General features: G+C 42.0%; 3 protein-coding genes across 3 annotated transcripts; all 3 read right to left on the bottom strand.

The window, feature by feature from the left end:
- Positions 1-1,348: 1,348 nt before the first annotated feature.
- Positions 1,349-11,894, bottom strand: LOC121553932 (jupiter microtubule associated homolog 1-like). Its single transcript, XM_041867323.2, has 5 exons — positions 11,637-11,894; positions 9,890-10,032; positions 3,410-3,510; positions 3,189-3,216; positions 1,349-2,784 (listed from the first exon to the last, which is right to left on the bottom strand). The coding sequence occupies exons 1-5, from the start codon at positions 11,690-11,692 to the stop codon at positions 2,636-2,638; spliced, it is 477 nt and encodes a 158-aa protein (XP_041723257.1). The 5' UTR covers positions 11,693-11,894; the 3' UTR covers positions 1,349-2,635.
- Positions 11,895-14,575: 2,681 nt separating this feature from the next.
- On the bottom strand, positions 14,576-17,022 carry LOC123486130 (small ubiquitin-related modifier 2-like). The gene is made up of 4 exons (XM_045217346.1): positions 16,918-17,022; positions 16,158-16,289; positions 15,720-15,791; positions 14,576-15,358 (listed from the first exon to the last, which is right to left on the bottom strand). The coding sequence occupies exons 1-4, from the start codon at positions 16,936-16,938 to the stop codon at positions 15,293-15,295; spliced, it is 291 nt and encodes a 96-aa protein (XP_045073281.1). The 5' UTR covers positions 16,939-17,022; the 3' UTR covers positions 14,576-15,292.
- A 233-nt stretch (positions 17,023-17,255) lies between these two features.
- LOC121553849 (ADP-ribosylation factor-binding protein GGA3) lies at positions 17,256-25,352 on the bottom strand. Its single transcript, XM_045217345.1, has 17 exons — positions 25,274-25,352; positions 24,563-24,647; positions 24,222-24,297; positions 24,033-24,131; positions 23,788-23,911; positions 23,582-23,685; positions 22,955-23,035; positions 22,650-22,787; positions 22,323-22,404; positions 22,082-22,201; positions 21,608-21,844; positions 21,325-21,389; positions 20,883-21,145; positions 20,251-20,543; positions 19,941-20,110; positions 19,178-19,288; positions 17,256-18,920 (listed from the first exon to the last, which is right to left on the bottom strand). The coding sequence occupies exons 1-17, from the start codon at positions 25,311-25,313 to the stop codon at positions 18,810-18,812; spliced, it is 2,199 nt and encodes a 732-aa protein (XP_045073280.1). The 5' UTR covers positions 25,314-25,352; the 3' UTR covers positions 17,256-18,809.
- Between the last annotated feature and the right edge of the window lie 331 nt (positions 25,353-25,683).

The following is a 25,683-nucleotide window of genomic DNA, read 5'->3' as shown; positions in this document are numbered from 1 at the left end:
TGACGAATTTTCAAAATGCCTCTTTACCCACGTTTGTTCTGGCTCTGGCCCAACCCATCGGTTTCTGGGACCAATCAGAACGGTTAGAATGTGTTTGCATTTTAGAAGTCGTTGGGGAGGTACTCAGCTCCAGACTCATTGCGGAGAAGAAACTAACATCCGTGGACGTGGTGTAGCATTTGGCCGAAGCAAGGAGTTTGGGTAGCCAGGCAAATCAATCTAGTCTGATGAAACTAGTAATTTCCATTGAGGGCAACCTCTTCCCCAGGATATTTGGGGAGGAAGTCAGTGTCTGGTACGCAAGACTACATTAAGACCACTTACTTTCAATGCCCTCCTGACCCCTGTCATTATGGTGGTCTGGTTAGCGGACACACTGACTGACTGGAGCTAATCTATGCTGACACAGAATGCTTTGAATTCCTGCTCCTGCTGGCTCCACTATCTCTTCCCGCAGTGAGTGAAACCAACTTTAAAAGGAAAAATCCACCCAAAACAGACGGTTACCATGGAGACCAAGCATGAGGATTTTTATAGCATGAAATAATCTTTGAACTGGAAGCTTCTCTTAGAGATGCTACAAAGCAATACCCTCCAAGATTAAGAATTAAAATGTTAGTTTTTTTACCCACTCTAGGTTTGCATAAATGTAAACCAGGTGCAGGTTCACTTAATCGATTTTCACCAGAAGACATTTTAGGTTCCCCACCCACACATGCCCTTTGGCCAGCAGGCCTGTGATTACAGCACTAGATGCCAGGGGCTTGATCAGACACAAAGTGCTTCTGTCAACAACAAAAAAAGTGAGGGATCAAAACCATGGAGTTGGGGAGGGAGGAAGAGGAGGACGGGACGGAACAACTGGTGGTATGCTATTCAAAAATCTTGAAGCTGTCCGACCATGATTGAAAAGGAATGTTGCAACAAAATGCCACCACTTTCACTTGGCAACACGTTTGCACTACAGAATATTCAGCCACAGCCAGGGCATTTTGCAGTCAATATATATACAGTAGTATTAAATAGTCAATGTAATTAAGCAATAAGGCCCGAGGGGGTGTGGTATATGGCCAATATACCACGGCTAAGGGCTGTTCTTAAGAACGACGCACCGTGGAGTGCCTGGATACAGCCCTTATCCTTGGTATATTGGCCATATACCACAAACCCCTGAGGTGCATTATTGATATTACTGTATAAACTGGTTACCAACGTAATTAGCGTAATAAAAATAACTGTTTTGTCATACCCGTGGGCTAGAACCACCCAATTCATAAATGTATTTAGGTTATTGAATAACTACACAGCCAACTGCTCCATAGTCATCAGAAATAAAGACGTAGCCCTGTATGGTCAAAAGTGACATTTAATTTGTGCCAATATTCATTGCGACTTTTACAGTGATAAACAAACCTGCATGAATTCGGATGAACAAGTAACGGTCATGTAGCCCATCTTGACCCTTCAACATCTTCAGAACAGCACTTCAACATGAATTCACTAAAGCCATGTGTGCAATTTCATTCAAATGACATTTGAACTAAATTGACCTGTGTATGTAAATACATACATTGAACCACAGGTTTTCCTGTACAAGGCAGACAGTAAAATAGGCATCAGACCTCTAACAGAGACAATGTCAGAAGTTTGAACAAGAACTCTGGACACTGCTTAACGTACCAAATTTTGTCCAACATCGAGAATAAAAAATAATAATATGCAAACCGAGAACTAGGCAGAGCTGTTATAAGGTCACTTGTCATTCTATCAGATGGAGTACCATACACAAACAGGAATACTTTAGCTGTTGAGAAAGTTTCCCAATAAAATAAGAAAATACTTTTTTTTAAATCACTAAAAACTGGCACTGAAGTTATAACTTTGACATGTAAGGACAACAGATACATTACAAAACTAAAAACGGATTCTCCATTTCATGACATTAGAATGCCCATTCTCTGAACATATTCTCTGAATTTAGTCTTCAGAAATAACGACGCCAGTGTGTTTGATTTGATAGCTTGCCTCTCCCGTGTGGATTTTAGTTTCCATAGAAATGTTCAAGTTCAAACTTCATGCAACACTAAATCATGTATACCAACAATTATTTAATATGACTCACAATTTTGTCCAGCATAACCTTAAAAATAAAATAACTTTCACAGTAAAACATTTTTCATTTTTTTTAACAAAGGCTTCACCAAAATGTTTTGGTTGAGTCGGACTTGGAACAAACCAGGAGTGCATGCAGTCTTTGCCAAACAATGAACAGTGCAAAAGCTACAACTTCATATGCATCCATTTTATTTTTATTTATTTTTTCTCAATCTTATTGTTCGCGCATCAGAGCTTTTGCCATTGACACCGGATGGAGTGAGGGACAACTTAAACCTCATGCCCTTTGACCAGCAGGCCTGTGACTACAGCACTACAGATGCTAGGGGCTTGGATCGGGTACATAAAGTGCTTCTGTCAAAAAACTCTTACAAAAATTAAAAAAGAGGGGGTATCAAAACAATAGACTCAGGGAGGGAGGAAGAGGACGGGACGGAATTCCTGGACTCACAGATGAACGGGATTCTTCTTTTTAAAAAGAGAAAAGGAGTTTGGAGAAAGAGAAGGAAGGAGAGGAACCTCAACCCAGGATGAGGCTGGACTTGCCCCCTGGGGGGTTCCTGCGGCCTGACGTCATCCCTGCGGCGGGCTGGGAGGCCCCTGCTGACGGTTGGGGCGCCTCCTCCCTCTGCTCTGGAGCAGGCACGGCCTCTACCTCCACAGCGTTATCTAAACATGGGAAAGAAGACAGGATAACACGCTTGAGACTCTTAAGCATTTAAACATTACATTTACATTTTAGTCATTTAGCAGACGCTCTTATCCAGAGCGACTTACAGTTAGTGAGTGCATACATTTTTCAAACATGTGGTAATACTGCCACTTGAAGCTTTTAAACATCTGTTAATAACAAAAACAAGTCAATATACACAAACACTATAAGTGTTCAACATTTCAACACCACAAACCATACTAAAATCATGTTTTTTTCCTATGTCTTAGCTATGATTTAACTAGCATTATTGTGAGTAAAATTAACCTTCTTAGAAGTTTACAGACATGAATATGTAGTCTTAAATCTGGACTTGTTTAACATTGGAAGTTAGCAAAAAATTAATCAAAATCGTCCTCACCAGCATTCCCCATGTCATTGTCTCCATTCTAAGAGGAGATTATGGAAAAGGACATAAGTTATTAGAAAACACAACAGAAAGGAGTAGGCCAACTACATGAAAGCAAAGTGAAAGTGAAACCTCAACAGGGAATGCCCACTGTTTAACTTTGAGGAAATGTTAACATGGGAAAATCCAGATTCGTCCCCCGCACACACAAACACAGCGTTGAGCCATCTCACCCCGGCGTTGGAGTCTTCATGATTGTTGGAGGAGGACTGGGCAGCACATCTCCTCAGTGGGGCCGAGGGCTCTCCACACAGCACTCCAGTTGGCTTCCCACCTGAAGATATACAGAATTCACACAATTAACATTGCTTGATTCTCATTTATTGCCAGGGAATTGTCTGGCTAATCACCAAGTGATAGAGGGCTACATTCTAATCTACGGACATCTCATGACAGAAGTGATAACATTTGAAATGCTTGATAGTTATAAGCAGCCAAACACCTCATCTAATCAAGTAGAATGAAACTAAAACTGCTTAGCCTGGCCATTTCATGGATTGACCCTACTGCTCATAAATGTATTGCTAAATCACAAGGTTTTGCGAGTTATGACGTAGAAACTGACGTTTGGAGGAAGAGTAAGAGTTCACAGCCACAAAGACAAGAAACACTCCATCAGCTGCAAATCAGATAAGTCAGTTGGATTTATCATATAAAATGCAACATCAAACAACGTCAAAGACTTTACGGAGTTAGAGTTCTTAAGGAAATCTGTCAATTGAAATAAAGTAATTAGGCCCTAATCTATGGATTTCACATGACTGGAAATACAGAGGAGTCTGTTGGTCACAGATCTTTATTTATTGTTTCAAAAAAGGTAGGGGTGTGGATCAGAAAACCAGTCAGTATCTAGTGCGACCACCATTTGCCTCATGCAGCGCAACATCGGCGTCGCATAGCGTTGATCAGGCTGTTGATTTTGGCCTGTGGAACGTTGTCCGACTCCTCTTCAATGGCTGTGCGAAGTTGCTGGATATTGGTGGGAACTGGAACATGTTGTCGTACACGTCGATCCAGAGCATCCCAAACATGCTCAATGTCTAGTGAGTATGCAGGCAATGGAAGAGCTGGGACATTCAGCTCTCAGTAATTGTGTACAGATCCTTGCAACGTGGGGCCATGCGTTATGCTGAAACACGAGGTGACGGCGGCGGATGAATGGCATGACAGTGGGCCTCAGGATCTTGTCAAAGTATCTCGGAATTCAAAATTGCCATCCATAAAATGCAATTGTGTTAGTTGTCCATAGCATATGCCTGCCCATACCATAACCCCACCGCCACCATGGGGCACTGTTCACAACGTTGACATCAGCAAGCCACTCGCCCACACGACGCCATACACAGGGTCTGTGGTTGTGAGGCCAAATTCTCTAAAACGACACTGGAGGCGGCTTATGGTAGAGAAATTAACATTAAATTATCTGCCAACAGCTCTGGTGGACATTCCTGTAGTCAGCATGCCATAAAACATGGGACCAACACTTTACATGTTGCATTTAATATATTTTTGTTCAGTGTATCACGTATTATTTAAAAAGCATGCGATCAATATCACTATCAACGGAAACAAAGAGTTGACAAGCAGCATCAATAGGTTTCAGACAAAGAGCCCTTGAGAGAAGGGCTGTCCATTGTCTATAGAGGAGTCAGTGTAATGTAATGAACTGACTTAATGACGCCAGACTCCACCACAATGAGATCCTCTTGAAAAGCTATATGTTTTTGAGGACTAGGTTAGTACAGGGTGCTTTGACCGCTTTCATTCCACATTTGGCAAACAGAGACAACGTTAAGGCACAAGCACCCCATATGAAAAAAACTCAGCATTGTGGAAGTCTGGGAAAGTCACGTCCTCAAAATATATAGTGACGCAGCCAAACCGGAAATGTGGCATAGCGACTATATTATTTTGGGAAAACTTTGGCATAGTGACCATATTTAGATTTTTAACACTTGATATGGGCACTTCCGATTTTTGCGGTATTTCTCGTGCTAAATATAAATTCTTCCCGGTATTGAAACTTGGTCAATTTTCAGGGAAATATGAATACCTGGTGTATATACACGCATCGTTTGCATTTAGATTACTGATAGTATTATTTAGGTTGTTAACTGGATTGTTCTGACATTTGTGATTTCTTGTTTCTGATTATTTGTCTACTTCTTTGAGATTTTTACTGCAAGTAACATAAGCATTTCACTGCACCCGCTATAACATCTGCTAAACTGTGTACGCGACCAATAAACTGATGGGGAACTGATCAAACAAGGACATGGCTGTGGTCCTCCCACTACACCCGGTACACTAGGCCTGACAGTGACACGGGGGGAGGATTGGAGGCCTGACACGGGAGCATTCACTGCAGGCAATGCAGAGATCCTCATAAATATTTCAGCATGGCTCAGACTCAGCCCTGCTGGGATTCAGTGTAGGAAGGAACTGTGTCAGTAACAGAAGATCAATAGTGGAAGATCTAATGTAGTGACTATGGATTGGAGGAGTTAATTGGCCATTTCCTACACATGGTGACTTAGCAAGCTGACCTGACATGTTGATTGAGCTTTTCTCATAATATCTGGGAAGCAAACATACATGAACATGATCTGCCCTCTTGTGGAGGAAGTTGCAACTTGCATCCCACATACAGGGTATCCGCAGGTTCCATGAAGTTGAATTTAAGACCTTTATAATACCACTTGGAATGCAATTTAATACCAATTGTGAGGTATGCACACCACACCTGCTAATATTCCCCTCCAGAAATGAGCCAGTTTGCAAAAAGTAGTATATTTTTAGGGCTGGCTCTTAAAGTGGAACTGACAGCATTAACTAATTTGCAAATGTGAAACAGACTATCACTAAAAAATATCAAATTCCCAGTTTATGCTACAAAATCAACTTTAAGAGGTTTTACAAATAGGTTATATTTGACCAAAAAAATTCCATGACCTAAATAAAGTAAGGCATTGTTGGCAGAATAGATGGATGCAGCTGAATGCATGGTTAATATAATTCACTAAGACATTTTTTGGTAGTCCAACAAATATTGCCATCAGGTTGTAAATACCAGCTGGCCTGGTACCTTGCTTGTTTAAGTTTTCATGACTCAATATTTTGGACAAAAACTGACAAAATGTAACTATTCTGACATAATGTCAATACAAATCAAACTAGCAAGGGCAATGATCAAGTCAGTCATAACGTGGCTAACATGCTGATCAGACCGCACACGTTACGTCCACGAGCGTTGCAAAATAAATGTACATGTTATTCAATAATTTCAACCAAACTGATCACGTGCGTCAGACTTCTGCGTAGCCAGGCGCTAAAATAGAACTTGGTTCTATTTTAGCCGCTTGACGCGCTGCATGTCCCACCTCTCCCATCTACTCGTTGGTCATTACGAGCACATACCCACATGGGTGATTGAAAGACGGAGGTCCACACTCCAGTCCAGTTGGTGACGGAAATGCACCTTAAAAGTTGTTTGCCAACAACCATCAAAATTCTATAAAGATTATAAAGATAATTGGAAAATATGCATTTCAGGTAAAATAACAACCCATGTTAATCTCCCAGGACAAATTAGCTAGCAACAGCAAGCTAGCTAGCTAAATGTCCATGAACGTTTCATATGCGTTTCAACCGGTCCCTAAATTAATATAGTTGGTTCTGGTATTTTAACCTGGGTGTCGAACCCATCTGGTAGGGATAGACAATCAACATGCATGCGCGGAGCCGGTTTGGTCATTAAGATAGAAAGTCAGGCAACCAGTAGGCCTAGGCTATATATAAAAAAAACTACATTAAAAGCAATGAGTCTGATGCAACAGATCAGAACCTTTATCTTAAAAATTTTGACAAAATTAAACACTACATTGCCAAAAGTATGTGGACACCCTTTCAAATTAGTGGATTCAACTATTTCAGCCATACCTGTTGCTGACAGGTGTATAAAATCGAGCACACTGCCATGCAATCTCCATAGACAAACATTGGCAGTAGAATGGCCTTACTGAAGAGCTCCGTGACTTTCAATGTGACACCGTCATAGGATGCCACCTTGCAAACAAGTCAGTTCATCAAATTTCTGCCCTGCTAGAGCTGCCCCGGTCAACTATAAGTGCTGTTATTGTGACGTGGAAATGCCTAGGAGCAACAACTTCTCAGCCGCGAAGTAGTAGGCCACACAAGCCCACAGATCAGGACCGCTGAAGTGCGTAAAAATCTTCTATCTTAGGTTGCAACACTCACTATTGTTCCAAACTGCCTCTGGAAGCAACGGCAGCACAAGAACTGTTCATCGGGTGCTTCATGAAATGGGTTCCATGGCCAAGCAGCTGCACACAAGCCTAAGATCACCATGCGCAATGCCAAGCGTCTGCTGGAGTGGTGTAAAGCTTGCCGCCGTTAAGACTCTGGAGCAGTGGAAACGCTTTCTCTGGAGTGATAGATCCCGCTTCACCATCTGGCAGTCGGACAGACGAATCTGGGTTTGGCGGATGCCAGGAGAACGCTACCTGCCCGAATGAATAGTGCCAACAGTAAAGTTTGGTGGAGGAGGAATAATGACCTGGGGCTGTTTTTCCATGGTTCGGGCTAGGCCCCTTAGTTCCAGTGAAGGGAAAGGCTACAGCATAGACATTGTAGACGATTCTGTGCTTCCAATTTTGTTGGAAGAATGGGGGCTGTTATAGCAGCAAAGGGGGGGGACAAACTCCAAATTAATGCCAATGATTTTGGAATAAGATGTTCGACAAGCAGGTGTCCACATACTTTTGGTAATGTAGTGTACTTTCATTGCAGGAAGCAGGATAATGCACATTACTGTTGACCAAATAATGGTTTTAGAACCCAAAAATATCTGCAGAAATGTTGTGTAGCCTATTCACCAAGATAAGCAAAACTGCGTCGTAAGAAGAGGGCAACGTCGGTGTCAGTAATTTTCAGTTTACCTGCTCTAATTAGTGTTGTCTATCAAATTGTATAGGACTTTCAGCATGCTTATAGAGAAGGGCACTCAACATGTACTACACTGACACATAACTGATGATTGGTTGAAAGAAATTGATAATAAAGAAGATTGTGGGAGCTGTACTGTTAGATTTCAGTATAGCCTTTGATATTGACCATAACCATAACATTATTATGGCTTTTCAACCTCTGCCATATTGTGGATTCAGAGCTATATAACAGAACTCTGAGGGTTTTCTTTAACAGAAGCTTCTCCAATGTCAAACATGTCAAGTGTGGTGTACCGCAGGGCACCGCTCTAGGACCTCTTTTCTATTTTTACCAATGACCTGCCACTGGCATTAAAACAAAGCATGCGTGTCCATGTATGATGATGATTCAACCATATTCGCATCAGCAACCATAGCTAATGAAGTACTGAAACCCTTAACAAATAGTTGCAGTCTGCTTTAGAATGGGTGGCCAGTAATAAACTGGTCCTGAACATCTAAAACTAAGAGCATTGTATTTGGTACAAATCATTCCCTAAGTTCTAGACCTCAGCTGAATCTGGTAATGAATGGTGTGGCTGTTGAACAAGTTGAGACTAAATTACTTGGTGTTACCTTAGATTGTAGACTGTCATGGTCAAAACATACAGATTCAAATGGTTGTAAAGATGGGGAGAGGTCTGTCCGTAATAAAGACATGCTCTGCAGGCTCTAGTTTTGTTTAATCTTGATTATTGTCCAGTCGTGTGGTCGAGTGCTGCAAGGAAAGACCTAGTTAAACTGCAGCTGGCCCAGAACAGAGCGGCACGTCCTGCTCTTCATTGTAGTCAGAGGGCTAATTCTTATAATTGTGTTGAAAATCCCAAATCGTTTGCATAGTCAACCTACACACAGCTCTGACCCTACCAGACATGCCACCTGGGGTCTTTTCACAGACTCAAAATCCAGAACAAATGCAAGAAAGTGTACTGTATTATATAGAGCCATTATTGCATGGAACTCCATTCCATCTCATATTGCTCAAATGAAACGCAAACCTGGTTTCAAAAAACAGATAAAGCAACACCTCACGGCACAACGCCTCTTCCCTATTTTACCTAGATAGTTTGTGTATGTATTGATATGTAGGATACGTGTGCCTTTTATTTATTTTTATTGATGTAGTTCTGTCCTTGAGCTGTTCTTGTCTATTAATGTTCTGTATTGTCAAGTTTCATGTTTTGTGTGGACCCCAGGAAGAGTAGCTGCTGATTTTGCAACAGCTAATGGGGATCCTAATAAAATACCAACAAAAAACTGGTATAAGCCATCTTGCTCTCTCCTCTGGCAACGGCCTGACTCGCACAGACACATAGGCGCACATGTGGTTGGATAACTAACATTTTGAAAGTGCGCCTCAAGTATTATTTGATGTTAAAATAATAATAATTACCGCAGTGGCAACAATTAAGCAGCGGCACTATAACGGAAACACTGTAGTCATCTCAGTCGCATTTTTTAAACCCTTTGAAAACTGAATTTAAGACCTTGACTTAAGGCCTTTAAATTGAGATAAAATTAATTTAAGATTGAAAGACTTTAAGGACACGCACATAGAGGAGTTCTGATACATTACATAGGCTACAGACAGCTATAGAGGTACGGTATAAGTATTATACAAGAGGCTGTGGTAGGGTGATCGGTTACCAGGTGGGTTGTTCCTCCGATGAGCATGTGGGTCATCTGGTTCAGCAAAGATGTTGGAGGCCATCTTGTTCTTGCGATTGGGGGGCTTTTCCTCGTCATTGCCGAAAGAGATGTTGGAGGCTCCTCCAGGGGGGCGCAGGACCCTAAGAGACAAAGCAATCAGAAAAGTATTGAGTAATATAAATAACTAGACTATTTTTATTTTTTTACATTTTTGTCATTTAGCAGACGCTCTTATCCAGAGCGACTTACAGTTAGTTAGTGCATACATTATTTTTTATTTTATTTTTCATACTGGCCCACCGTGGGAACTTGTAGCGTTCTTACTGGTATAGCCTTAAACTAGGATTTGTACCCTCTAAGTAAGTAAACTACTGAAGTAAAAATAAAAAATTAAAAAATTAAAAGTATGGACTTCTCAGTCTGAAAGTTTGCACAGGACAAAGGGCATCATCCCCAGGCTATTTGGGGAGGAAGTCAGTGTCTGGTGCGCAACACTACATTAAGACCACTTCCGTTCAATGCCTTCCGGACTCCTGTCATTATGGTGGTCTGGTTAGCTGACACACTGAGTGACTGGAGCTAATCTATGCTGACACACTAAATGCTTTGAATTCATTTTAGAGATGGGCTCCTGCTGGCTCCACTATCTCTTCCTGCAGTGAGTGAACCCACCTTTAAGACGTGGACTTAGACTAGGATGAAAAATGGGTGTGACATAAAACCATGGAGACCAAACCTGAGGATTTTTAAAGCATGAAAGAATCTTTGAAATGGCAGCTTCTCTGCATTTAGAGATAATGATAGAAAGCAATACCTTCAGCTAAGATTAAGAATGTAAATGTTTTTTTTTATTTACATGCCTTGTGTTTGCATAAATGTAAACCAGGTGCAAGCTCACTTGATCGAGTTTCACCATAACAGACATTTTAGGTTCCCCCAGCCCACTCGCCCCAAAGGCACACTACAACCAGCGGGTCATAAAATATCCAGATGTCATTGTAGCCAGTTGCCTCTGTACATGGGGCAGCTGCTTCGGCCTGATATTAACCTCAATCAAGCCGGCTAAACCAAACAGATGCAAGATAATTTAGGTCTGATTAGCATAGTTGGTTTTGCAAGTCAGTAAGTAGCTAGCCAAATAGATGTTTAGTGAATATTTAATTTGAGCAAATCTGATTATGGACGTAGGCTGCATGGTCGTGGTTGGCAAAGTGGATACTAGTAGTCGGCTAGAAAAAGCATCCTCCACAGGGGGCCCCACCCAACCATAAAATTAACTGCCATTGATTTGCTAGCCAACGACAAGTTTCATGCTAGCAGTCTGGCTCTAGGGTCATGCACCTTACATTGATAAAAGAACAAGCGAATGTTGGTTCCTTTGAAGGCAAGCAATCAATGAGAACCATTAGCTTGCTTTTACACACCTACTAACACGTTCGCTAGCTATATTCACTAGCTAAATACTAGCAAGCTAACGTTAGTTAGCCTGTTCCACATACAAAGAGAGGAAAATATCAACGGTGGTTGTGGACACAGACGCATTTGACAGATAATACATCCACTCACAAATAATTTAAAATTCCATTAATACGGCCAGGTTAAGAAAATAGTGTATATTGTTTGACAGTTAGCTGGTTAGCTATAGTTCACTGGTTAGCTAGCTAACTTAGCTGTCTAGAGGAGGGCTGCATCATTTGACATTTGGCTGAAAATGCAACTGCAAGGCTCTAGACATGATGCTTACCTGGAGCTGCTTTTTGCTCCGGCTTCCATGCCTGAATATATAGTTGTCGTCGTCATTTTGTGACAGGCTGGTAAGAGTTGATAAGCTATTGCAAATAACACGATGATTTTGGCGTTTTTAGACCAATATTCACCACCTCATACTCGTTTTACTCCACCCGGTACAAGCAAAATGATCAATCGGCTTTGAAAAAACGTGAGGGCGTTTCCATCGTTGAATTGCCACCCACAAAAGGACGATTCGTTATTCTGATTGGTTCCTGACTCATAAATCATGCATTTGATTGGAGAATCGGTGTACGACCTGCGAGCTCAAGGAAAAGTGAACGGTCCTCAGCAACACAAAAAGGATCCACATGATAATGTCTGAATCTAGAAATGTTATAACCCTCCTTCCTGTACAATCAAACATTGAGATAAATCCTTTCCTGAGAAATACTTCTGTTTTTACACCCCATACAGAACCAATCAGTCGATACAATAGAGAACAATTATTAAAAAATGTGACTATATGAATCAGACAGAAGGTCACCTAGTCTGCATTTACATAGGCAGCCCAATTCTGATCTTTTTTCCACTAATTGGTCTTTTGACCAATCATATCAGATCTTTTTCAGACCTGATCTGATTGGTCAAAAGACCAATTAGAAAAAATATCAGAATTGGGCTTCCTGTGTAAACAGCCCTACTGACCCACTAGTAAGTCAGATGGTTGATAATCACCTATTCATATCATGTTCCACTAGTTAGTAGGTCAGAAGGTTGATAATCATGGATTCATATCATGAACTAGTGGATCAAGATATGAATCAGTGATTATCAACCTTCTGACCTACTAGTGGGACAGTAGATGACCTGTCATTCATATCGTCAGATTTGTATTGTTGTTCTCTATTGTATTGACTGATTGGTTCTGTATAGGGTTAAGCAGTAATCATTTTTATTTTGTATTATCATTATGTCACAACTTGGATTTTAACCTTTATTTAAAGCTTTTTCATCAAACATACCCTTTTCTTTTTTATGTCAGACGGTCCAGTACCATCCTCAAGTCAATTGCTTTAATTTCTGGAAAAGGCTTAAAATCCAAGTTAAAATCCAGGTCATGTGACATGATTAACCAGAACACAGGGCCCTAATTATCTTTTACAGTCTGTGTGAGATTGACACACAGGCATATCAATAAAATTGCACTTTTCCTAACAAAACTAATTGTGATATCAGCTTCCCACCATCAAGAGTACATGGAGGGATACATTAAATAAGCCTAGCGTGCATACATCTTTGAATGTCAGGTTTGCTGTAAGTGATGGCATCATCAATCTCCTCTCTACCATCTGAACATGCACAGAGGCCTATACAGTGAGGGAAAAAAGTATTTGATCCCCTGCTGATTTTGTACGTTTGCCCTGACAAATGGTAGGTTTATTTGAATAGTGAGAGACAGAATAACAACAAAAAATCAAAAATGTTATAAATTGATTTGCATTTTAATGAGGGAAATAAGTATTTGACCCCTCTGCAAAACATGACTTAGTACTTGGTGACAAAACCCTTGTTGGCAATCACAGAGGTCAGACGTTTCTTGTAGTTGGCCACCAGGTTTGCACACATCTCAGGAGGAATTTTGTCCCACTCCGCTTTGCAGATCTTCTCCAAGTCATTAAGGTTTCGAGGCTGACGTTTGGCAACTCGAACCTTCAGCTCCCTCCACAGATTTCCTATGGGATTAAGGTCTGGAGACTGGCTAGGCCACTCCAGGACCTTAATGTGCTTATTTTTGAGCCACTCCTTTGTTGCCTTGGCCGTGTGTTTTGGGTCATTGTCATGCTGGAATACCCATCCACGACCCATTTTCAATGCCCTGGCTGAGGGAAGGAGGTTCTCACCCAAGATTTGACAGTACATGGCGCCGTCCATCGTCCCTTTGATGCGGTGAAGTTGTCCCCTTAGCAGAAAAACACCCCCAAAGCATAATGTTTCCACCTCCATGTTTGACGGTGGGGATAGTGTTCTTGGGGTCATAGGCAGCATTCCTCCTCCTCCAAACACGGTGAGTTGAGTTGATGCCAAAGAGCTCGATTTTGGTCTCATCTGACCACAACACTTTCACCCAGTTCTCCTCTGAATCATTCAGATGTTCATTTGGCAAACTTCAGACGGGCCTGTATATGTGCTTTTTTGAGCAGGGGGACCTTGCGGCGCTGCAGGATTTCAGTCCTTCACGGCGTAGTGTGTTACCAATTGTTTTCTTGGTGACTATGGTCCCAGCTGCCTTGAGATCATTGACAAGATCCTCCCATGTAGTTCTGGGCTGATTCCTCACTGTTCTCATGATCATTGCAACTCCATGAGGTGAGAACTTGCATGGAGCCCCAGGCCAAGGGAGATTGACAGTTCATTTGTGTTTCTTCCATTTGCGAATAATCGCACCAACTGTTGTCACCTTCTCACCAAGCTGCTTGGCGATGGTCTTGTAGCCCATTCCAGCCTTGTGTAGGTCTACAATCTTGTCCCTGACATCCTTGGAGAGCTCTTTGGTCTTGGCTATGGTGGAGAGTTTGGAATCTGATTGATTGATTGCTTCTGTGGACAGGTGTCTTTTACATAGGTAACAAGCTGAGATTAGGAGCACTCCCTTTAAGAGTGTGCTCCTAATCTCAGCTCGTTACCTGTATAAAAGACACCTGGGAGCCAGAAATCTTTCTGATTGAGAGGGGGTCAAATACTTATTTCCCTCATTAAAATGCACATCAATTTATAACATTTTTGACATGCATTTTTCTGGATTTTTGTTGTTGTTATTCTGTCTCTCACTGTTCAAATAAACCTACCATTAAAATTATAGACTGATAATTTCTTTGTCAGTGGGCAAACGTACAAAATCAGCAGGGGATCAAATACTTTTTCCCCTCACTGTATATCTATGACAGAGACAGATTTAAAAAAGAATCAATTTATTTCAACAATAACAGATGTGAGTCAATTTAAATGCAGGCTTATTGGAGAACATCAATACAAGTTGCATCGCAAACAAAACCTCTACAACATAAGTATTTTTAAAAAAGATCAAGAATCCATCTCTGAAAACAAAAACTGTCTGCTGACCAGCAATCGTCAAAACTGATGAATTAGACGTAAAGAACTTACACTCACCTTCCAAAAAAGACATTGTCCAGAATTGTAGGCTTTGATTTCTAGATTAGTTCGGCACATGAAACAGGATCTGACAAAAATGGGTACCCTCACTCCCAACCCTTACTTACAGATGTTTATGTACAGAATAAATGCAAGGATGATATAATATACAACAGTATGTTATGTGCATTTTGTGAAAATATCAGAGTGAATGGTATTGACAGTTGTAAAAATAGGTATGCTGAATCGCAAATCGACCCCAAACTCTTACTCCCTAGGCACTTCTATGGACCTGAAAGGATTGGAAGTATCCAATATGGCTATCATACAGCAAGTCAGAGATATTACCATATTGGTCAAACCTATCCAATCGTTTCAGATCTGCATAAAGTGCCTAGGGATAGGAGTTAGAGGTCAATTTGGAATTCAAAAGCGGAGTTTCAGAAAAGAAGACATTATTAGGGAACGTAGAGGTGAGCTGATAGGGGAGGTAGGGGTGTTGGTGGGGAACATAGGCCCCTAGTGAAGAAAACCTCCCGTTTGCTGCTGGAACACATCGATTGTGTCTTCATCTTCCATTTCCAACTGAAAAACAAAAGTCATTGTCAAGATCAGTTATAGCATCATAGCAATTTATAAGCATGTTTCTACCAGAGTCAACATGCTTCAATGGGCAGGATAAAACAGGTTTTAAAAATATATATTTTTGGGGGGTATTTTTAAGTTTTATTTACATGTTCAGATCAGAATGTTAAATGGGGAGACAGATGAGAGGATTACAGGAGAGAAATTAAGTGGAGGAATGGGGATTGAACCTCTGCCCTCAGGGGCATATGTTGTCCTGGAGGCAGCCCCCGGCACAGGGTAAAACTGTTTGCCAATGAACGGTCAACTCAACCATATGATATGAGGAACCAACAATAACAAACCTTATCGGCCAACTTACTTGTGCTGGTGTGTCTGTCTCGTTGATGGGTTGACCATCAAACCGGAACCGTATTTGCCTAATCGTCAGGCCCTGTGGAAAGGCATCATAAGACACTTAAATATGCAAATACTATAAAATACACAATACTTCAATCAAGGGAACTTGTGCATTGTAATAAAGCCCTCCGTCTGGGTGCATGTGTACAGGACGTCATGTTGCTTGCTTAGGGAGTACCACTTCCTCCCGATTCGGCCCATACCTTGAGCGATCTCGGGACCTCTGCCTTGTTAACACACATGACCACCCTCCTGAAGCGTCTTACCAGTCGGCGCCACGCGAAATGCTAGCTATTCGCTGGCGCAGGTGGGGACACTTCAGGCTGAGGAGTAAGTTTCACACATCCCCATGTGTTACACATGCATGTTTGTAAGGCAACGGATGCTGCGGGTGCCTTACCTGTCTTTCACAATATGCCTTCATGAGTTTGCTGAGAGGTGTGTGCCTTTTGATCTTGAACTGCACCACTGAGCCGTCTTGTCCTGCAACCTTCAAGTTGATGTGGTCATTGTTCTCGGTCTTCACTCCTTCCTAAAAACAAATAAAACAGATTCCATGATTAGAGAAGGGAGTGGATATTTGGAACATTCTCTAGTAACTAAACTATCATTCACATCTAAACTAACTTTCAAATCATGGATGATGATATTTGGATAGAGACTTTAATGTGAAGTGCAATGGTCTGCACAGAATACTCTGATTCATAACAATGCAATGTTTACAACAAGCTAATTGATCATGTTAGCATGCTAGCTACTGTATGTAGCTAGCTGCCATACTGTGCACGGGCCCTCGACGTTAGCCATCTAGTCATCTCGGTAGCATCCTCGCATCATGACGAGAAAACACTTTAAAATGAATATGAACAATATGAATATTACATTTAAATTTGAAAATTAAACTGCTTACATTGACTGACAAAACATTAATAAATCACAAAAGGCACTGTTTACTGATATTATTCACTCGCTAGCTACATGCTAGCAGTTAGCCTAGGCTAGCTGTCCAGACCGATTCTGAAATATTTCCTAGTAAATCAACCGGTTTAGTAAATTAACTGCTATAAACCTCAAACCTTTTCTAAATATCATACAGACCAACATAACGAGAATACATTTTCACTGTAAATATTGCGAATAAAATACATTTCATTGCTCACCTTGGGTTTTTCGTCTGCCATTGCTGCTACACTTCAGCAACTGTGCGCTTTCTCCACGACCCTTGGGCAGGAGCGGCACTTCCATCTGCGCCAGTTTGGAGAGCAGTCAGTCTCTGCTGCGCTTTTTCCATGACGATACATTTCTGACCACTCACAGTGTGTGCGCGCATAGTGTTGCTTGTCGGTGTGTAACTAAACTTAAAAATACAAAGTAAAATGACATTTTCCAAGAGTGTTGATTATTTATAGATGTTTCATCGCCGGTAATCAAAGTCAGTGTAGGCGCAAGTGGGTTAGGGCAGTCTGGGCAGGCATATGAACATAGCACTGCACGTGGCAATTCTTAAAAATTAAGACTTTAATTCTTCATGCGGTGAAACAGCTCTTCGAAAATACATATACAGTACATACTTCTGTTAAATCTCATTAAAGAACCACACATTAATGCACATGAATTAATTTGTCAATCTCTAAAATGGACAATAAATACAGCAACAATTTATATCTAGGTCTGGAAGAGTCCTCCTCCCATTGTAACATGACACTGGTACTGATAACAGAAAATGGCTGCAGAACGCAAACAGACAGAATACAGACAGAGATAGTCAGACACTGTTACATACTAGTACATTGCAAGGGACATCCATAAGCCCTATTTTGAGTGACTGATTCATGTCCTATTGTCCCACTGCAGGAAAAGCACATTCAACATGGGCTGTTTGAATGTGGATGCAAGGTTTAGGACATCGCAGATAGAAATGTAATGTATAGAGCTGACAAGCTTCCCTATTCAAACAACTTTGTTCTACTCAATACAGGTCTATCTCAAAGTGCTGTTGGATAAGCCCCAGGTTTCTACAAACTAATAGTACATTGCTACCAAGCCATTCAAAGTCAAGTCAAGTCCTACAGGCTTGGACAAAGAGTACTGACGAGTGGGACTGCAAATTATATGTCATGAGTATGCAGGGAAAAATTCAGCAGTAAACTGTGATCTCAAAACAGTAGACAGAGCCTGCTTCGCTAACACATCTCTGGAAACTAATACCTTCATGACAAGCACCTAAAAATAAATAAATAAATAAATACTGAAGGATTCAGTCACACACCTTGGCAGGCCACCACCTCCCATAACTGAAACATGTCATTATAGCACTAATATAAATATATAGATAGAAATAGAAAAATCCCACCTGTCCAGATAAATAGTGCTCTGCTCTCAAAATACTAATAATTAATTTGAATATATTCACAAAGTGCTTCTCAACACATTACGCAAGAGTTCAGCATTTAGCTATCTGTACTGTCAGTTATCTGCACCATCAGTTTCTACTGTGGTATTGGAATAGAGTGAAAGGGGGCAGGTGGAAAAGAGATACATGTATACCGTATGCTACTAGTCTAGGGCTTCTTTTCCATTAACAGTGACAAGCGGGAGATTATCCCAGTCCAATTCCCGGTAGTTCAGTGTAACCGTGTAATCTTGTGTAACTGCATGATATATCATGTGATAACTTCCACTCTTATCACATGCTAGGCTGGCTCTTCTTGACCGTTGAACGTTATAAACTGTACAAGTGTATATGACCGCTCTCAAACCAAACATTGTAAGTCTGTATGGCATCTCTAAAGTGCAGCAATTCTGTAACAATTCCATTCAGAGAAGATTGGGCTTGAAGTGGAAAAAAATTCAACATGACACCTAACAGAAGAACAATGTAACAAATGGCATAATGGTATTAGCGCTTAATAACTTACTAGTATATGAAACATTCACAAATACATTGATTCTCCCCCAAATACCGTCTTTGTAGTGTCAACTGACTCAAGCTCAAGCTGTCCCCAACATGTGTTACTGTATTGTCTCTGGCACCATTTTGGGGTTAGGGGGGCTATAGAGCCCCCCATATCTCAGCTGGGGGGAACTGGTCCACCTCCCCAGTCTCTGTGCACTGCTGCTCTCCCAGTGTGAACGTCAGCTTGTATCTCATCCGGACCTTCTCCTGCAAGTGAGAGAGAGAGACACACAGGCACAGAGTTAGCACACAGGAATCATAAAGACCAAGTAACAACTGTAAAGGATGGAATAATGGATCCTGAACCTTAGCAGGGATCACACATACACAAAAAATGTATGCACTCACTGTACCATAACACGTCTGCTAAGTGGTATATATTATTACATCATAATAACCGCATTTTCAACTCATGCAAATATCAGATTACTAACTCTCATTGACTACACTAGGAGGACTCTCACCATGAGTGGGTTGGCCAGCAGCATGACTTGAGTGATGGCGGCGGGGGGAAAGATGGGGTTAAAGGGCGCCAGGTCAGTTCCCGAGGGCGGTTGTAGTCTCACCTTCATCGACTGGCACGGGGGAAGGAACGAACAGGGAGGAGGGGGGAAGAGTTATCAGTGACAGTTTGAGGACAGGCTTTGGTTCATATAGATTAACTCACAAATATTATAGTTTGAGCAAACTTCACTGCCTTCAAATGTCATGAGTTCTGTTCCTCAACTACAGCAGGGTTCCCCAACTGGCGGCATTGGTTTTAATTGGCCCCCCATGTTTTCTGAGCAAATTTCCCCCCCATTGTTGAACATAAAAGACTGTAAAAATACCAGGAAATCAGCTCCAAATTATTTTATTTTTGGAAATCTGTTCCTAAGTATTCCCACACATAATAGAGAGATACTGTATACTGTATGTGATCGTATACAAATGTAAGCAAGGTTTGAAAATATTATGTTTTAGTCAAATATGATATCTTCTTGCGGTCAATTTGCAGTCTACAAATTATTTGTAATTATAATAATAATAATAATAATAATAATAATATGCCATTTAGCTATGTTCCGGCTCCGACCATCTGCTCAAGAAAAAAAGTTGGCCTGTGGCTGAATCTAGTTGATTATCCCTGTACTACAGTGTAAGTACAGACTACAGTGTAAGCATAGACTACAGTGTAATTGAATAAGTTGTAACAGTGCGAGTGTCCACTGTCCAAGTCAGCCTTACCTTGGGTACAGCAGCCTGTAGGACTATGTTCCTGACTGGAAGAGGCGCCGTGTTCAGCATGGACACCACCATCACCAGCACGTCAGGCCGGCCCGGCGGACAGTCGGTGGCAAAGTGCAGGAGAACACGGACCCCGTCTTTATCATAGGCCGTCACAGGACACACCTTGCCTTAACCATCACAGAATGACAGAGAGAGGAAGAAAACACTCAGTATCTGCACTTCCAGCCACTGTACTGATCCATCTGTGTTGACCAGACTACAATACCCAGAAACCCCTGAAGGCAGGCTAGGTCTCCCTGGAACTCACTTGGCTTGATGGCTTCCAGGGGGACGTGGACGTTACTTAGAGAGATCTCAGGGATCTTGGCTGGGCTGGCCTGCCCCAGCGGGAGAATCAGGATGGGGGACAGGGAGCGGAGAAGGGGGCTGTCATCAGCCTGGGTCTTAGGGGACATGGTAGGGGCTGCAGCAGCAGATGGTAGGATGCCCAGAGGGAGAGGGCTGGATCTGGAGGCGGGGATCCCAATTCTCGGGGAGGCAGTGGCACCCATAGCCTCACCCATCCCAAACAGGTCGCCAGCGTTGATCACACCAGGCATGCTATAGTAGATGATGAAAGATGGATGTACATTAAAACATTACTCTGTACCGCCCATCCCTACTGCATACACTCGAATGAATAGATCAAGAAATATTCAAGCAATTACGCCAATTGGTTATTATAGTTGGTGGCATTTAAATGCTCCTTCAGTTATCCACTTTCAAGCCTCCACAGTTACATGGTGTGCTACATGCTAGCTAGCATCTAGCCTCCACAGTTACATGGTGTGCTACATGCTAGCTAGCATCTAGCCTCCACAGTTACATGGTGTGCTACATGCTAGCTAGCATCTAGCCTTTACAGGAACAGAACGTTTGATTGGTAGCGGAGATGAGCACCTCTTGGGGCTGCCCAGATCCAACATGGCCAGGTCCTGCAGACTGTGGTTCAGGGAGGCAGAGACTGCCTGGGCAGCAGCACTGGGGTAGGGGAAGGAGGCCGCCGCTGACGATTGTGGGTAACTGACAGGGGCGGCTGTCTTAGAAGCAGGCTCCGTTGTAGAAGCTCCTAACAGGTCCAAAGTGGCGTCTGTCGTAGAAGCTGCAGAGAATACAGTAGCTGGAAGGGCGCTGCCAAACAGGTCCAAAACTGGGTTGGGAGCCTGGAAGACAAGGGGTTTAACATCAATTGTTTAACAAAAACCCATGACAATTACCATTAAACAATGTGTGTCAAGCTAATATTGTTAAGATCAATATTTCCAGGAAGGATACATATTTCTACCAGATAAATGCTTCTGAAAGTGTTGACTGGTTAGGACACTTGAAAATGGCCATTTACCTGCAAAGATGTCGTCCACAGATTATTCAAGTTGTCATCTTTTGCAGGAACTGGGTCATTAATTCCTGAAACAAACAAACAGTCAATATATCAGTCAATATATTCTCCTATTCTATCAAGAAAACCCTGATTCCCCAGAAGAGGGAGAGACTTTGGCAATATATGTGGGGATTAGGTAGGTCCACTATGTGAATTCAAGGTAAAAAACATTAATCACAAAGACACACAGAAGACTAATGCTTTTTTATCAGACATAAAGGTGCTGATACAGGATGTGCTGTACCTAGAGAGAGGAGCTCTTTGTCCAGTAGAGACAGTGCGGCAGAGGGTTTGCTGGGGCTGGGGTCCTCCAAGGCAGGGAAGACCTGAAGGTCCTGGAGGGGGGCAGACCCGTACAGCAGGTCGGCTGGGATGAGGTCTGGGTGCTGGGCTAGAGGAGGATGCTCTGGTGGGGAGGGGCTCAGGAGGTCCAGACCAGCCAGGTCTATCAGGATCTCAGACTGGTTGCTGTCTTTGGTACCTGGCCAGGGAGGGAGAGAGATTGAGTTTCACTTATGTGTTGCTGCTATCATGATTTGGGAAGTTCACAAGATGAGGGTGAAACAGTCCAAGATGGTAAATACAATAAGACACCAATGTGATCTCATATGAAGGGGGGCTTATACTTTTGTAAAGAATCCCCAGACCTGGGTCTCAGAAAATAAAAGGTTGAATATCCCTGATAGAAAATAAAATCTGTGAACACTCATGTTCTTACATTGTGTATTAGTTGATGGTCCAAGTGGCTCCATCTCTCCATTGACAGTCTGTCCTTCCACAATCCTCTTATAGGAGTTGATGACACGAGACAGGTCATCGCTGGCCTGCAATATGTCACCTGGGGGTCACAAAAGGTCAAAGGTCACAATGAAGGATCATCCAACCAATCAATATGACCAATGGGAGGGATTCAACTATTTTGGCCAATAAGATGGCAGGCCTCAGAGGGTGTTGGTTACCTAAGCTGCTGTCATTGTCCTCTGTCTCTGTGGCCAGCTTGAACACAGTCCCCCTCAACTTGTCACAGTCACCGTAAAGCTCCTGAAATAAAATAAAAAAACACCAATAATATTATTATGTGAAGACAACACATTTCATATATGCTTCCAAAGTGTATTAACAATGTGGTTTTAACAACAAAAGATTGATTTTCAAGCAAACTTTCATTGTGCTGTAAGCGATCTCTTTTTATTTTCCACAAAGTCAGTCTACACAAATAGTGTCTATCTATAAAAAAAAATTAGAAGAGTCTACAATAGTGATAGTGATGTAAGATGTGGAACAACTTTGATAAGCTCCTTGTCTCCATCCGTTGATTGGTCCCTGCTGAAGTGGCTGAGCATCTCGTTGAGCAGTTTAACACTGTTGTTGACCTCCTCCAGGGTGCCGCTGCGCTTTGATGCTCTCTGCAGCCTCACCTCATCCTGAAACACAGCACACACCTGCCTTGAACCCACTGGGACACAGTGACAGATTCAATCACTTGTCGTCATTATGTTCGCCATCATGATGTTTGTGTAGCAGCTCTGTTCACACAACTGCTGCCTATGTCACGGGATGCATATCTGTATGATGATGCATGTCGGCTAACCTCTTTGACCATGTTTTTGATGAGGCGGTTGGCCTCCTGTAGATCCTCAGGCTTTTTGCTCTTCAGAAGCTCGGCCAGTCGCTACAGAGAGAGAGAGAGAGCGAAAGAGAGAGAGGGGAGAATAATCAGTCAGTGTCTCTAGTACTCTAGTCTGTTTCCCACAGTATGGTCCAGTCACAGCAGCCAAGGTCTGTGAAAGATCCCAGGGTTTGAGAAAACATATTTGATCATAGATCAACTTGAAGCTCAGCAAAGCAAACATGCCACGACCAATGAGAAAGAGGATGGGATAGTCAGGTGGTTTTATATTGTAATTGTAATTGTAATGACATAGCCATAATCTATCTAGCCTATGCTATTTGTATCCCAAAGACAGAAACATATATTTTTTTAAGATGGCACAATTAACACGTTCTTCACAAAGTCCATTTCTAGCGTCCGTATACAAAGATCTTCCATCAAACATCTTAATAATAATATAATATGCCATTTAGCAGACGCTTTTATCCAAAGCGACTTACAGTCATGTGTGCATACATTTTTACGTATGGGTGGTCCCGGGGATCGAACCCACTACCCTGGCGTTACAAGCGCCATGCTCTACCAATTAAGACGGAAGCATCTCACCTTGCTCTTCTCCTCGTTCTCAAACACAGGGTTCTTGGGCCGGGAGGGCGGCGACGGCATCAGTGTCTTATCCAGAGGAACCTCAGGGTCAACTGTGACAATACCTGAAAAAAGTCAACAGTTAGTAGTGCCATGGCGACTTTACAGTATAGGCTAAAAACCAATGAAAAACTGAAATAGGGTCATTTTCAATGTTGAAATCCTACCTTGTTTCTTCAGCATTTGATAAGCTTCACTGATCTTGGCCTCATCGGGTAAAGAGAGCGTCCAGCTGAAGAGCATATCTACCACTCTCTTCTTCACTACCTCCGACACTCTGTCACCTAGATACTGGAACAGGGTTCAGTTGGATGGATTCCATTTTAACAAAGCCACAAATTACACTATCATATAGAACTATAGAACTATGGGACTAAGGACCAATACAAAACAGTTGATATTATCTACTTACTTTAGGTGACACCACTTTGATGAGTTCATTTAGAAACCTAAATTTCCCAACTTCGTTATGAAACCTTTTCCCGCAGTTCTTCATGCAAGCCTCTAAAACCTGCAGTGAGTGGTCAATGTTAAAGCTCCTAGAATTATAGGCCTAGTGATAAATGATAAATACTCAATGTAAGAGTGGGATGTTACGCACCATCAAAGCCTGTATTGCCTCCCATTCTTGTGGGGACTGGATTTTATGGGCTAACAATCTCACAGCAATCTGTGGGCTTAAGTTAAAATGGAAATCCTATCATATCAGAACAAATCTCAAACAATTCAAGGAATCGACAGTTACAAATTAGGCTAATTTGAGGTTATGCAGTTGACAATGGTGACAACAATAAAATATTAAAACCATTACAACTTCAGAAAACCCTATCGATTACAATGAGATTACTACCATAACACTGCAGAAATGAGTTCAGCTTCTGAAATATGATCCAGTGGACATGCTGTAACGTTACTTGAAGAGCAAAGAAAAAGCATCCATACCCTTCCAATTCCTTATTGATTTGGTCACAGAATCCTATAATATACTCCCAGTCTTCCTGCCTGTTGGATGGGTTGGTGGCTTTGTCTGCAAGAGGGGGGGATCACATGAATATCTATCCCTGACTGAGTTTTCATAGCCTTCTTTAGAAAAACTGCTGATGGCTGACATCTGAATGTGATAAAAGCCAAACATGTAATGTAAGTTACAGCACATTTGTCTTGACGCAAGCACTGCAAGATCTAGTCGAATGCAGGCAGCCCTTGCAGTAAAATTAGGTAGCTAGGTTGGCAGCTAGCTAGTCATAGAGTTGTGTAGCCAACTGGTGGTGAATTTGTAAACAACTAACGTTCCAGTAGTTGCTAAGCTAGCTAGCTAACTAACTCCAAAAATCTTGACAACTAGTAAGAAATAGCTAGCTAGCTACCTAACAAGTGTCAATAAAGGGTCGTAGTCAATGGGCAATTTGAACATGAACTGTTGTCAAAACAGTTTGACAGCTAGCTAGCTAGCTAACGTTAGCTAGCATTGCAAGCCACCTCTCATGACCCAAACATTGACTCAAAACACAAATAAATGAACATAGACATTGTTGCCATTTGTATAAAATGTACATTCTAACTGGTGATGTAGAAGTGAATTGCCAAATTGTTGAATATTAAAACGATGCATAAAGAAGTACATATAATTGAATTTCCAAGCATGCAACTCACTGAGCCACGACTCCAGCGACTCCCCTTCCGCATCCGCCATATTCACTGCGTTAGGGAGACACCAATGGGCGTATTCGATTATGCTGAGCCACGGGGCCACCGGTCGTGAACGGCAAAAGCGGTAAGAGCTCATTTTCCAATCGAACGGTAATCTGCTGCGATCGGTCATGTTGTCTAGCAGCATGGCGCATCACACATCCATTTCCTTACAATATTTTTTCATTGGGAAGGCAGATAAAACGTTTTTATCAAAAACAATCACTTTTCATAAAACAGAATCCTACTCACTAATCCACCTGCTTAATAATGTAACTTTGTTTTGACCAACTTCGCTGGGGCTTTGAAAGGGGCACCTGGCTCACACCCGGGAGGCACCCAACGTTATAGATAATTTGTTGGCGCAGATGGTT

The sequence above is a fragment of the Coregonus clupeaformis genome, unplaced genomic scaffold, assembly GCF_020615455.1.
Source record: "Coregonus clupeaformis isolate EN_2021a unplaced genomic scaffold, ASM2061545v1 scaf1019, whole genome shotgun sequence".
In the NCBI taxonomy this organism is placed as follows: Eukaryota; Metazoa; Chordata; class Actinopteri; order Salmoniformes; family Salmonidae; genus Coregonus; species Coregonus clupeaformis.
The sequence above is the reverse complement of the archived record's forward strand: the minus strand, read 5'-3'. Positions and strand labels throughout refer to the sequence as shown.